Below are 13,743 nucleotides of genomic sequence, written 5' to 3' on the forward strand. Positions count from 1 at the left end.
AATCTTCACCTTCACACAAAATTCAAATATGAAATTATGCTTAATTTTTTCTTCCAACAAAATCATGGAGAATTAATTTCCCTGACGAATACCAACCAAATCCACACCACACCAAATACTTATCAAATCCACACATTGCTCACTATAGTGGATATCTTCAGCCACACTCAAAGTATAGGCAATAAGATTAGTTTTAGCATAACTTTCAAAAGGTTTGATATTTCTTCCAAGCCTGTCTTTTGTAATACAATATTGTGCTAGATTAGTATTTTCTTTTTGCATTAACTTGGTGCTTGACTTAATCTAAGACCGGGACTCAGATATGCTATTATAAATTTTAAGCTCCACCTGAATGTCAGAACTCTGCTGATCTGTAAGCTCCACTTGAATGTAAAAACTCTACTAAATTGTAGGGTTAGATTCTTTTGCAAACAAACCACGAAGCATAGCAATCTCATCAAATATAACATTTCTCCTAATTACAATTTTAAATGCTTTTAGATTCTATAACTTATAACCCTTAATACTAGATTTATAACCAAAGAATACACATTGTTTAGACCTTGGTTCTAATTTTTCATTATCAACGTGAGCAAATGTAGGACATCTAAAAATTTTTAAATTAGAATAATTTGCAAGAGTACCAGATCGTACCTCTTATGGAGATTTTTTTTTTTTTTTTTATCAATAGTAAAGGAAATAGACTGATTAAATAAAAAACATGCCATGTGTGTAGTTTCAACCTAACATGACTTAGATAGACCTGAATTAGACAACATACAATGTATCTTTTCCATAAAGATTATGTTTATCTGCTCGGCTACACCATTTTGTTATGGTGTACCTGGAATTGATAAATGCCTTAGAATTCCTTATTTCCTACAAAAATCATTAAATTCATTTGAACAAGATTCTAAACTATTATCTATACAGAGATGCTTAATCTGTCTTTTAGTATGTTTCTTAATCATGGTCTTCTACTATTTGAACATAGCAAAAACATCATTCTTTTGTTTTAAAAAGAATACATAAACTTTCTTAGAATAATCATAAATGAAAATCAGCATATATCTAACACCACTTTTAGAGAAAACTTTGGAAGGACCCTAGAGATAAAAATGAACATAATCATGTCCCTTTTGTGTTGTGAATACCTATATTAAATCTGACTCATTTTTGCATACTGAAGATGCAATGCTCACAGAACTCCATTTTTTCAATACTCTGTCTTTTTAGAAGTCGTCTTTTGCTTAATTCAACCATTCCTATTTCATTCATATATCCAAGACATATATGTCACGATTGAGTAATATCAGTAGCTAACAAATAAGAAGTAGAAACAACAGCATCACCTATAACAGTAGAACCTTGCAGAACATATAATCTACCATATTGCTTTTTACCTTTCATCGCAATAAGAGCTTCTTTACTGACCTTAATGACTCCACCTTTACCAATGAACTCGTACCCATTTAAATCAAGAGTACTCAATAAAATAAGATTTCTCTTGAGATCAGGAACATGTCTGACACTAGTTAAAGTTCTAACAATGCTATCAAATATCTTAATTTTAACTGTTCCTATGCTAACAATTTTACAAGAAAATTATTTCCCATTAACACATCACCAGTGGTTAAAGTTTTATATGTCGAATACCAATCCCTATTAGGAGATATATGAAACATACATGTTATGTTAAGGATCCAATCTTCACAAGCCTTGGTAATTTCATTAGTTACCACCATAAGTTCTCTATCACTACTATTATCTTCAGCAACATTGGTTCCACCTGAAATCTTTGGTTGTTTTGCTTTTGGTCAATTTCTTATCTTTTAAGTTTGTTCTACAATTTAAAACACTCTTTTTTTGTGTCCCTTCTTCTCACAATAATTACACATTTTATCTTTATTTCTAGATTTGGATATACCTTTTTCTTTGCCACAAAAAATTCTATCATGTGTTCTCCCTCTAATCAATAGCTCCTTGATTTTTAGAATTTCTCAATAATTGCTTATAAATTTTTCTTTAAAAAAAAAGTATCATAAAATTCATTTGAGATAAGAGTGTCACGGCTATAGACTATGGTGTCTCTAAAGGTTGAATACAAGACTGGTAGAGAACATAACAAAATTAAGCCAAAATCTTCATCATCATATTTAACCTCTATACTTTCCAAATCAAAAACAATTTCCTTAAAAACTATTAAATAGCTTTCAATAGATATATCTTCTGCCATTCAATCATAGAGCTTTTAGTCATATATAGTTGTTCCAGTTTCAATCATAGAATAGTAGCGGATTTTTCTTTTAAAACATCATGCAAAATTTGATTCGATAAATATAGATGTATTTGAGATAAGGCCTTGCGATCCTTACGTTGTTTTTCTTTAGTAGTTCATGATTTTAGCATTTCATCAAAATCTAAAAGTGCATCATCTAAATCCATCTAAGAAAAAATTCCAAGCATCATAACTTGTCATATAGAAAATATAATATTCTAGTCCAACAATGTAATATCATACTTCAAGGTAATCAGTACGAAGATCAAATAACCCCAAATATTATCAAATGACCAATAAATAAAAATATAATAGAAAACAGACTATGATAGCAGATCTGGGCAACAAATTTAGGTGGATCTATCAGATATGGTCTGATGGGTTAGATTTGGGCTGAATTTGACTAGATCTGGATCTTGGTGAGTTGGGCAGATCTAGGCGAAACTAGGAAGGCTTGAATTGTGGCCAACAATGGTGGAAGCTTGAGGGTCGGCAACGATGGCGATTGGAGACTTGACAACAATGGCTACTGATGGTGGTGGTTAGATGACTAACGGCTACAACGGTGGAGGGCACAAGTGAGGCATCATCAAGGGGGAAATTGAATGGAAGAAGGCAGATGATCTGAGGCTAGAAACCCAATATCAATGGCTAATGAAGCGACCAGAGAAGATGAACAAGTAGAGGTTGCGAAGATGTACCGACAATGATGGTGAAGGATGCAATGGCTATGGGGGACTTGTCGTCGGCTAGAGGCAGAGGGCACGATGATGGCGGACGACGATAGAGAATAAGGCCGACAACGGTGATGGCAGAGGATGCTGAAGTCATTGTTGGCGATGGCAGAAAGTAAGGAGACTGTCGGCGACAGTAAAGGCGGCAATGGCTACTAGGCAACCAAAGCCTAGCTAAAGATGATGAAGAAATTGCACATTTAATAGTTGAGATCTATCAAAAATTGATGGTTTGATCCAACAACTTTGATAGCAGTTTGTTAGGATTTTCGATTGAAAATGAATCACAATCAAATCATTAAACACGTAAAGAACATAGAATTTTAATGTAGAAAACCTAAATTGAAAAAAATCACGCGCAGGAAGAATCATTGTTGTTAAAATCCTGATTTTACGATTTTATGCTTCGGAGACCCCCAAACGATTTAAATCCCATATAAAATCTTATTTGAGATAAAATTCTATAAAATTTCGATTTTAGGTGTACAATTTTATAATTTTACACTTCAGTGACCCCCAAACGATTTTACACTTAAAAGTATAAATTGCAACTTAAATCTAAATTGCCTATACCAACATGTTAGTTTTGAGTTATATTTTGAAAACATCATTTTTTGAGTCATAATAAGAAATAATTAAGTTATTAAATAATATTAATTTATTTTTTATAAAATTATGTTATTATAAACATATATTTATAAAAATTAAAGGGTATTTTTAATTGTTTCTAAAATCTTATCATTTTACGATCCGATTTTATGAACTATATTTTGATCTTACTTAAAATCCCGATTTTAACTACTTTGGAAAGAATAAAATACCACTATAATGATATTGGTACTGTAAAAGTGATATTGCTACTATAATTTTAAAATATTGAACACCTATTTGTAAACGTAATACTCATCTGTAGATGTACACAATAAATTATATTCTAATCAAAAGATGAGTCAAAAAGATAAGTTTTCAATTTGAGTGAAATTTCAATCACAATTAAATTTAATGTCCTAATCACAATCAAATTTAAAATATTAATCGTGATCAAATTAAGAGTTCTAATCTCATATGAATTTAAGTTTTTTATCACATACAATTATCACATATAGCATGAAGAATAAAATAATTATTTTCTCGTTGTGCTATTTGCAAAATGCTGGAGCTGATTTTTGCAATTCCAACAAGCCTCAACAACAGAGATTATTCCAATTTTTTCACGGATTAAATTGCAGTCTGCCCCTGGCTCCGTGCAAATGAACCAACTAATTGGATCTAAAGATATAGGGTTCTACAGTCAATTTTAGAAGTCAAAATCATCTTGGTTTGGCTTTGGAGAAGTTAACAAAGCAGTGTACAGCCTGAGCCTATCCTCGCCAAGCGAAGAACACCGGGACAATGGTCGGCGGGGCCGGATGAACGACAACGATGTGAGCGTTAACCGGTGCTTGTACCGCCGCCAAGCCAGCTGAATCGCGACGGCGGCCCAAGTTCGCCAGCCGGGCGAGTAGTATCTGGCGCTTCTCTTCACTTTGTCGTTCACGAATGTGTAACGGAAATGCTGCGTCACGTACTTGACGTCATCGGCTTCTAGGCCGAACGCTTCGGTGGTTTCGAGGGTGACGAGCGTGGACGAAGACGGCGGCAGGCGCTCGACAAAGGGTCGCCGGAGGCACCACGACAAGAGCTCGTCGCCGCTGAAGTTTCCGGGGCCGAGCATGCAGCAGCTTTTCACTCCGTCTCGGAGCACTTGGCTGCTTTGGAGATGGCCTCTCACTATGAACAACATTCTCTGAACTGGGTCCCCTTCTCTGGTTATCTATTAATTATTATATTGAAAAATATTTCATTAATTATTATTATTATTATTATATTCGGAAAGAGCATTAATATTCATTAAAATTTAACAAATAAAAGAAAATAAATATCATAAAAATATTACAGGTGTATAATAGGAACTTACAGTTTCAGCCTTGGTGAAAATGAGGGACTTAACGCGATCGCAGATATTCTCGAGGACAAGGTCGTCCATGTGTTGAAATAATGGGACCTGAAAAATGATTACAACATGCAATAAATAGAAAATAATGCTCATTATGGTTTACTTCCACCTTTCATTTTCATGTTCCTAACATGAAAATAACGACAGTTCGAAGACACCATCGTTTTCCTTCTTCATAATTATCAATGATATTTCTTTATCTTCAATATTTTGTCTAAAGGGATGATAATTAATTTAACTTTAGTGTCACACCTTTTAATAAAAATTATCATTAATAGACAAGGAGACATGATATACATTGATTTTTGTTTTGTCCTTGTCCTAATAATATTAATCACAACAAAACATATCATTTTTAATTAATTTAAAATGAAGATGATATGTTGTTATACTGATAGAGGATGAGTGAGTGAGTGAGGCACCTGTCTAACCAAGTCGAGGCAGAGATGGTACTTGATGTCCCGGCGGAGGCCCTCGGGGAGGTTGCGGATCATCTCACACTCATCAACGCCGCGCATCGCCGCCCACCGCTGCCGCTCGTAGTTTCGGACTCTCTGCCGGAATTCCGGCGGCAGCTGTCTCCTTCTCATCCACCACTCTATGTTCCTCATCTTCAGCTGCATTGCCTGTTTTTTTGAGGTCGTTGCATGCAAGAACACCTGCATCATTACATTACATAATTACATTCATTTCCATGCATTATAATTAATTCGTCTTCTTTATAATTAATTAATCCTTAATTATTATTATTATTATTATTATATGATTTTATCTAAGTTTAGATTAATTAACTATATATGTACCTTGATATTTCCAATCAACATGGTGACCAACAGGAGACCACTGGTTAGAACTATGATAATGAAGACAACCTCCAACCAATCTGTTGTGCTCTCCAAGTTCCCAAATGTACTGCATCACGTACATAAAACAGATCACACACACACTCACACATATATATTTGTCACGTTAAGAATATTATAATTAATCACAGCCTATTGCATAAAATCATAAAAGGATATTATGAATGTTAATAATTTGTTTTTTTTTTTTCCCCTTAAAATGAATCTGGTAGCGTGAATCTCATGTTGGCACAGTGCCCCATCAATCGATGTTCTTTAAGGTCACCTTTCAAAAAAAAGTAAAAAATGAAGGCCTTTCAAAACCTCTGGATGGCAAAACTTTAAGGGATTTGTCAAGACCGCGTGGGCCAGCTGTTTGGTGGATCGAGATAATAATGAAATTAAAATTAAATGATAATAAAAAATACGTTTTTAAAATTGTTAATTCTGAAAAACAAAAACAATGAAAATACAAAATGAGAAAGGATGTATGTATGTATGTATGTATGTATGTATGTATATACCTAAGAGTCATGAGACCCCAGAAGATGGGAAAGAGTATCTTCTCGAGACGGCTGTCGTTGGTGATGAGCTGAATGGTCCATTTATAAGCTCCGTAATGAAAGTTATCTTCGTTCTGATCAAGGCAGGCCGATCGAGCTTGCCGATTGTCTCCCCAGAGGAGCCTGGCTCCATCGCGCACGAAGCTTGCACTGCCGTAATAAATGGGGTCTTCACAGGCCAGTAGTTTAGGGTTGCATCCCTTCGTTTGCATGCATTGCTCCTTGAGGCATTTTGCTGCCCTCTGCACGCCTAGTAGGTACCAACACGCTCCCACTGCCTGCATCCCCCACCATATCAAATATATATATATATATATGTATATGCAAGTGTCTTATGGTGAGAGTTCTATTTTAGTTTATTGATTCAAAAATGTATGAGCATAATAGGATGATGGTTTTGTCTTGAGATATATAGTCATGAGATAGAAAAGTGACCCAAATGTAAAATTATTTCTCTTCATAACATATAACATAAGCTCTTTTGTATATCACAATGCTTATAATTAAATGCTGTATAATTAAGCATCTATTCTATTATATTAATATAAAAAGACAAGATTTGGTTTGCCAATCTTGTTAAACTTTTTTTATTTTTAAAATATTCTTTAATATCTTATTTAAAAAATAAGCATTAACTATGTTAATAAGATTTAAATTTAGGATCCCCTTCAATTACTATAAACTTGTGAACAATTTTATTATATATTATAGAAAAATTTATTTTATCTAAAATTTACCTTAGAAATAAAAGCCAAACTATCAATAACTATCTTCATTTGAAATTTTTGATATATATGCATTTCCATCTTGCGGATTGCATGGAAATATAAATGGAACATATATACGATATGAAACTGAACGAAAACGGAAAAATAGTTAGTATTTTCCAAAAAAGTAGGAAATGAATATACAGTAAAACATATAAATAAAAAATATAAGGTCATTTTTATAAATATAATTTTTAATATAAAAAATTATAAAAATGTAGTTGTTTAATCAAACATAAACACGAGATCTTTCATCCATTCAAGTAAATATAAACACAAGTTTTATATATTATCAATGAATCAAAACTTAATAATTAAAAAACAAACAATAAATTAAAAAAAAAAATAATTAGATAGAACACAATTTATGAAAGTTCATCTACTTCCTTGTCATTCTCTTTCTCTATGATTATATATTTTAGTAATAGCAACCGCAACATACACATAAATCAATCAAACCTATCATGCCCAAACCCAAAAAAATACCTATTAAATTACTCACAAACATACATACATTCATAAATATCCTCAGTGCTATATATATATATATATATATATACTCATAGATGGTGGTTTTTGCGATCCTTGATCACTAGTGGAAGACGAGAAGATGGAACAAGTTGTGGTCACCAATTGAAAAGCTAAGAGAAGGTGGTTTGTTATGATTGTCGGTTGCCAATGAGAAGACAAATAGATGACAAAATGGAAGAAGATGGAAGGACAACAACAAAATGATGGAACGACAACAAACAGAGGAAAGTTAGGGCTAAAAGTTATCCCAAAATAAAAAAGGAAGAACAAGATTCTGGTTTAAACTAATTAAATCTTAGTTACAGGCGAAATTTTATCCATCTCTAATGTAATCACTAAATATATGAAATGTGTGTCCAATTTTTTTTCAAAAATTAAAAAAAAAAGGTCTAAAAACATAATTTTAGTGTTTTTTTTTTTTTTTTTTGAAGTTCAGGATGCGAAATGTTACAAAAAAAATTGAAATTGTTTAGTTTCGACATTTTTGTGTATCAGAGTTCAAATCTCTCAATGTAAGATATAAAACTTTACGTATACACATCCTAATCTCTACCTTCTAACCCTTTTTGAAAAGGTGCGAAAAAGAAAGGATAGTTATTTTAGTATAGATCCAAGAGCCATGCTATTCGTATTTGGGGAGGGGGAGAGGGGTTTATAGGTGGATGTTCTCACAATAAATTGGAGGACTTATCATGATAAATTTGTGATATATTCTCTCATCTCATATCTCTCCCTTTCCCCCCCCCCCCTAACAACCTCTCATCTCTCTCCCATTTCCCCTCTTGAGCAACCACTCATCTCTCTCTCCTCTTTCCCCTCTAGCACCGCTTCTCACAGACTTTCTTTCGTTGCTGCCTCACCCTCGTTGCTCAACACCCACTGCTACCTTGCCCTCGTCACTCGACTCCAGCCACTGCATCCTCACCTGATTGATCGTTGTTGCCTTCCTCGCCCTCCCCCCACTCGTTTCCTACTGCATCCTCGCCTGGTCACCTCACCTTTCACGATGAGGGCGAGGAGGGTAAGAGTGAGGCGGGCAGCGAGGGTGAGAGGGAAGCGGGCAACGTCTGGTCGCAAGAGCAGCAAGGGCAAGGCGATCGGTTAGGCAAGGATGCAGTGCGGGCAGTGAGTGTGAGGCAGTAAACGACGATGTGCGACAAGGTCGAGGGCGAGGTAGCAGTTGTCGGCGAGGATGAGGTAGTGACGAGCAACAAGATGAAGGTGTGTGAGAAGCGGTGCTAGAGAGGGAAGGGAAGAGAAAATAGAGTAAAGGATAAAATAGTCAATGTGAGAAGAGAAGAAGGGGCAAAATAGTCATTTAAATTCCTATAAACTCCCTTGTAAAAATTCTATATGTACAAATAACATTATTCTAGATGAAATTAGCATATTAGGTCTGCTCATGTGGATAAAACTATAATTCTTTAGAGTTAAAAAGTAAAAAAATATAAAATTATAAATTTGCCTCAATCTGAAAGGATAGACACAAAATCACTTTTGTCAACAAAATAAAATATTTTATTTAAAATGTTATTTGGGCATTTAATTATAATATTTTTAGTGATATTTATATATTAATGTATTATATATTTTTATTGCTGTGATATAACATATAACATATTAATATACAATGTTACCAAAACTAACAAAAACTGTATATCTAAATAACATTTTCGAATTTTATTTACCAATACAACATGTTCCATCTTCAACCGCAACAGGACTTATTGTTTATTCATTAGATATTGACTGGAAACATCAAAGATTAGTTGAACTTTTAATAATGAACTGTTTGTTAGCATTTTTGTGGTTGGTAGTGTACCCTTTCGGTAGGCCATCGGCCACGGGCCATTGGCCATTGCCGAGCAATACAAACTTTTTTAAGATAATATTTTTTAAAATAAGTAAAATAAAATTATATTAAAATAAATCAAGATATAAAATAATGAAGATAAGATTGAAAAATATTTTAATATTTTTATTAGATTATTTGTTAAAATTTTTAAAATACACTAAAAACTATATTTTTTCTTTTTATATGTTTGTTAAAATACTTATAATAAGTATCGAGATAATTTTTTTTTTTATTAAAATATCTTTATTCTCAAATTTATTCAAAACTTTTTGCAACGGAGGTGACAACCTTTTACAAAGTAGGAAGATGAAAGCAAAAAGAAAGAAATGAAGATGAAAGAAAGTAAGATGAACAAGAAGGGTGAGAGTTTTATGAGTTTGAGGATATATTGATTATTTTTATTAATTTATAAAATTTCAGATAAATTTATTTGGAGAGGGGAGAGATAAATTTATTTATAAAATTTTATATAAGAAATCACGTGATTTTTTTTCAGTAAGTTATCAGATAAATTTAACAAATATTTTTTATATTTCACTTTTTTTAATTCATATACTGATTAACAAACATTACCTAAAATCACTATCTATCTCGTCATTGATTAAAAAGAAGAATTGTGTTGCAACTAATTAAATACGCGTGGGTCCAAATATTATTCATTTTTCTTTTGAAATTCATAACCCGCGGGGCTCATGATATTAACAATTTTATGGGACCATGATCACATGGCATCAATGACTTAGTTCTAACGAATATATACTATATATAATTAAGAAGCAAACAAATATCACAGAAAATAAAGCTTACATGGGAAGCGACGAAATACGCGATCATGTTGAGAGCAATACCCCACCAAACAGTGCCAAAGATATAACCCGACAGGTTTTGCATGCGACGCAAGAGGCACACTGAATGGTAAATCTTTGGCAAATATTGGAAGAGAAACATTATCAAGAACAGTGTCATCACCGCTGTCGTCGACCCCTTCTCCAACAATGCTGGAATTGCCACCCACAGAACCACCTGCATGCAAATTTATCCATTTTTTTTTTTTTTAAAAAGTTCATTAATTACCAAAAGGATTTGAGGGGCACAGCCGAGAGGGAGTCTTATAATAATGAAGGCCACAACAAGCGACCAAATCCAGTGTCTTGAATTCAATCTTATCAGAAACAGACAGCACATTCTAGAAGAAGATCTATTTTATATATATATAGTTATATATATATATATATTGAAGCATTCTGGTTCACAAAATTAGTACGAAGAAAAGACACAGATGGCAGATGCATCACATGCTTCTTATGCCGTACGTGTAATGGCGACTGCACCTGTGGTTAGCGTACAGAAAACCTTAACCACCAGCTGCCCGTTGCCCTTCACTCATCACTACTGTACTAGCTTGCCGTACATGATTGATTCAAAACCCAGAACCCAGATTTTATTTATTTTTTATTTTGCTAATTTGATGCAAAACCCTGACAGTAAAAAGGTTTCTTACTGGACAACCATATAGTTCACTAAATACTTAATATAACTGTAATATAATATTATTTATATTACGGTGATATTGAATATAAAAAATAATTTTTAACAAAATTTAAAACTAAAAATAGAGTTCCTTGCCTGGCTCAGGCATGAAATGCAAAGCCTGGAATGCTGATCTTGTCAATTACAACAAGGTGACGAAATTCTTCTGTATGTGCTATACATGTAGTGCAGTAGATGGTAGATTAATGCTTGCTTACCTGTGGCAGTGGGAGGATGACGAAGAGATCAAAGAAGAACCCCTTCTTGGACCTCAAATATCTGAGCGCCACTGTTCGAGGGTTCTTGTCGGCGAGCCGGCTCCTCCCGCCGTCGGCGCCCACGGCGGAGTAAGAGCGCTTGGTCATCTTGAGCTGGAGCCACATGTTGCAGACGTGCAAGACGTCGGTCATGCAGCGGAGGACGGTGACGGTGACTGCGAACCAGCCGTCGACGAAGAGGCACATGCAGTTGTCGCTGATGGAGAGGGCGTAGAAGAAGAGCGGGTCCACGAAGAGGCCGGTGGCTGACACCAGCAGGAACACCCGGTTCCATTCCTGAACCCAGGCGGCGCCCGGGTCCAAAACTCCCCCCAGCCACCACCTCCGGCTGCGGCCACCGCACGCGGTGGTTTTCTGGCTGGGAAAGCTCTCGTCGTCGTTCTCTAATTCATCTTCTACTTCTGGTTCTTCTTCTTCTTCGTCATCGTCGTCATCATATTCAGTAATGGTGCTGTCGCTACTGCAATTAATGGAATTATGAGGATTGGGATAATGACTGGCCATGAAGAGAAGGTTGGCATAAGAGTGGGTCTCTGGGGCTGATGAGGAAGGGAATATATGCACGGATTTTGAGAGGTTATTGGATTGAAGGAAACATGTTCGAAAGATACACAATAATTGAAGAGGAGGAGCTGGAACCAAGATCAGATAAACCAAAGAGAGAGCGAGAGAGAGCCGACTTTACAAGATTGCCCCTTTAATAACTATATTATAATTTCGCAGGCATTTAATTTAATGGCTAAAAAATGAAAATTATATCATTACCATATATATATATTTTTGTGTAAAATATATCATCAAAAAAATAATATAAATGCTACATGTATGGATTACTTTTATGAGAGTTCTTCAAATAAAACAATAATTTTTCTAGTTACTATTTGCTTTTAGAAAGTATCTTTATTCCAATTTTTTTTAAGATTATGTTAATAAGGCACTCGTTAAATTGTTACCCAAACTTAATGATACCTTTTTTTTTTTACTTTACTTTATAAGCTGCATTAGAAATTGGGTCAATCAGTTGGGTACAATCAGTTGCTTTATAAGTGATTCAGTGAAAAAGTTAATAGTTAGGATGGTTACTAAAGTGATAAAATGTCTTAGAAATTCCCAAAAAAAAAAAAAAAAAATTACAATTTGATAACACCAGGGTGTGTCGTGGCTCTTTCACATTAATAGTAGAGAATGATAGGCCTCAAAATATCAGACATAATTATTATAATCTAAAAGCCTGGCATCTTCTATCATTTCATGCAACTGCAATGTTAACTCATGGCTCATTATTGACTAATGACAAGGACAAAAGTTGAACCCTTTACGTGCGCCCTCTCTGTGGATCCATTCCCACCTGGTTATGTGCAATGTCTTGCACTTAATTTGCACATTGCGATTCCCTCCTTTTTTGACTCTTTAAACACTAAGAACTCTAAAGATTCGCATGGATCCTAATGACTTTTGAAGAGTCGAGCTATATATATAGAGATCGATGATTCCGCTTAATACGTAATCATCGATATATTTATTAATTAGAATAAGAAAAATGGGTTTCAAATGGTTGATTATTAGATCCACGAAGATAAAAGTTATGAATTTGAGCAAGCAATGGACGGGACCAAATTAAGGGGAAAGGAAGTAGGGGATAAATTTGGAAATATAAAAAAAAAAAAGGATATAGTGAGAGAAGGAAGGGGTCTCAATCGGGGTGGCCAATAAGTTCGAGGGACGTTCGTTCCTTGCAGTTTCCTATGTTTTGTTTGATAGTCCATCAATAATCTCAAGCTGCAGAGTGTTGGTTACGAAAGCAACGTCGGTTCAGCCAAATTCTGGTACACCGCGTTTGGATGCGAGGACGTTTCTGGAGTCTCGCTGTGGTGTTTTTCCTTCCAAGTTGCCATCTTCGTATTACAACTAGATGGGGGGGCCCACACCCCCTAAATTTTAGAAGAATCCATTTTGAATTCGTGATTTCGTACTAAATTTAATATATAAAGATATATATATATATAAGCACTTAGAACTCTTAAATTCCGAATTTAACTGATATATTCTGTTCAGAATTTATTATTTAATTAATTGTATTTTTAAAATATGCCTTACACATATAATAAGGGAAACAGTGGAGTAGCCTCACTATAATATTTTTGGGCTCGTGAAAGGCCTAACTTAATTATGTTTGCTGATTTGGGGCGTAAGCCTACGAATATATCCCTGCGAAAATAATGTATAGGTATGGAAAAGTTGGTAATCCATCCGAAGAATTAGAGTGTGATGATTGGAACTATTGAAAATTCTAGAATAGCTCAAATTTGAGGATTTGGCTTCAAGCGAGAGGGGACCAAAACGTCAAGGCCCGTCATCTAACAACCTAG

General features: G+C 34.5%; 1 protein-coding gene across 1 annotated transcript; it reads right to left on the reverse strand.

Annotated features, from left to right (window-relative positions):
- Positions 1–4,034: 4,034 nt before the first annotated feature.
- LOC127811984 (cyclic nucleotide-gated ion channel 4) lies at positions 4,035–12,000 on the reverse strand. The gene is made up of 7 exons (XM_052352215.1): positions 11,315–12,000; positions 10,374–10,589; positions 6,375–6,691; positions 5,812–5,920; positions 5,431–5,667; positions 4,970–5,056; positions 4,035–4,825 (listed from the first exon to the last, which is right to left on the reverse strand). The coding sequence occupies exons 1-7, from the start codon at positions 11,876–11,878 to the stop codon at positions 4,310–4,312; spliced, it is 2,046 nt and encodes a 681-aa protein (XP_052208175.1). The 5' UTR covers positions 11,879–12,000; the 3' UTR covers positions 4,035–4,309.
- Between the last annotated feature and the right edge of the window lie 1,743 nt (positions 12,001–13,743).

This window comes from Diospyros lotus, chromosome 10, assembly GCF_014633365.1.
Source record: "Diospyros lotus cultivar Yz01 chromosome 10, ASM1463336v1, whole genome shotgun sequence".
Lineage (NCBI taxonomy): Eukaryota > Viridiplantae > Streptophyta > Magnoliopsida > Ericales > Ebenaceae > Diospyros > Diospyros lotus.

Bases quoted from the DNA above. Each gene is read 5' to 3' on its own strand.
- LOC127811984 (XM_052352215.1), bottom strand. From the start codon at position 11,878: ATGGCCAGTCATTATCCCAATCCTCATAATTCCATTAATTGCAGTAGC. The intron at 5,921-6,374 runs GTATATACATAC...TACGTGATGCAG, and splicing joins TGGGGTCTCATGACTCTTAG to TACATTTGGGAACTTGGAGA. The intron at 5,668-5,811 runs GTACATATATAG...GTAATGATGCAG, and splicing joins TGTTGATTGGAAATATCAAG to GTGTTCTTGCATGCAACGAC.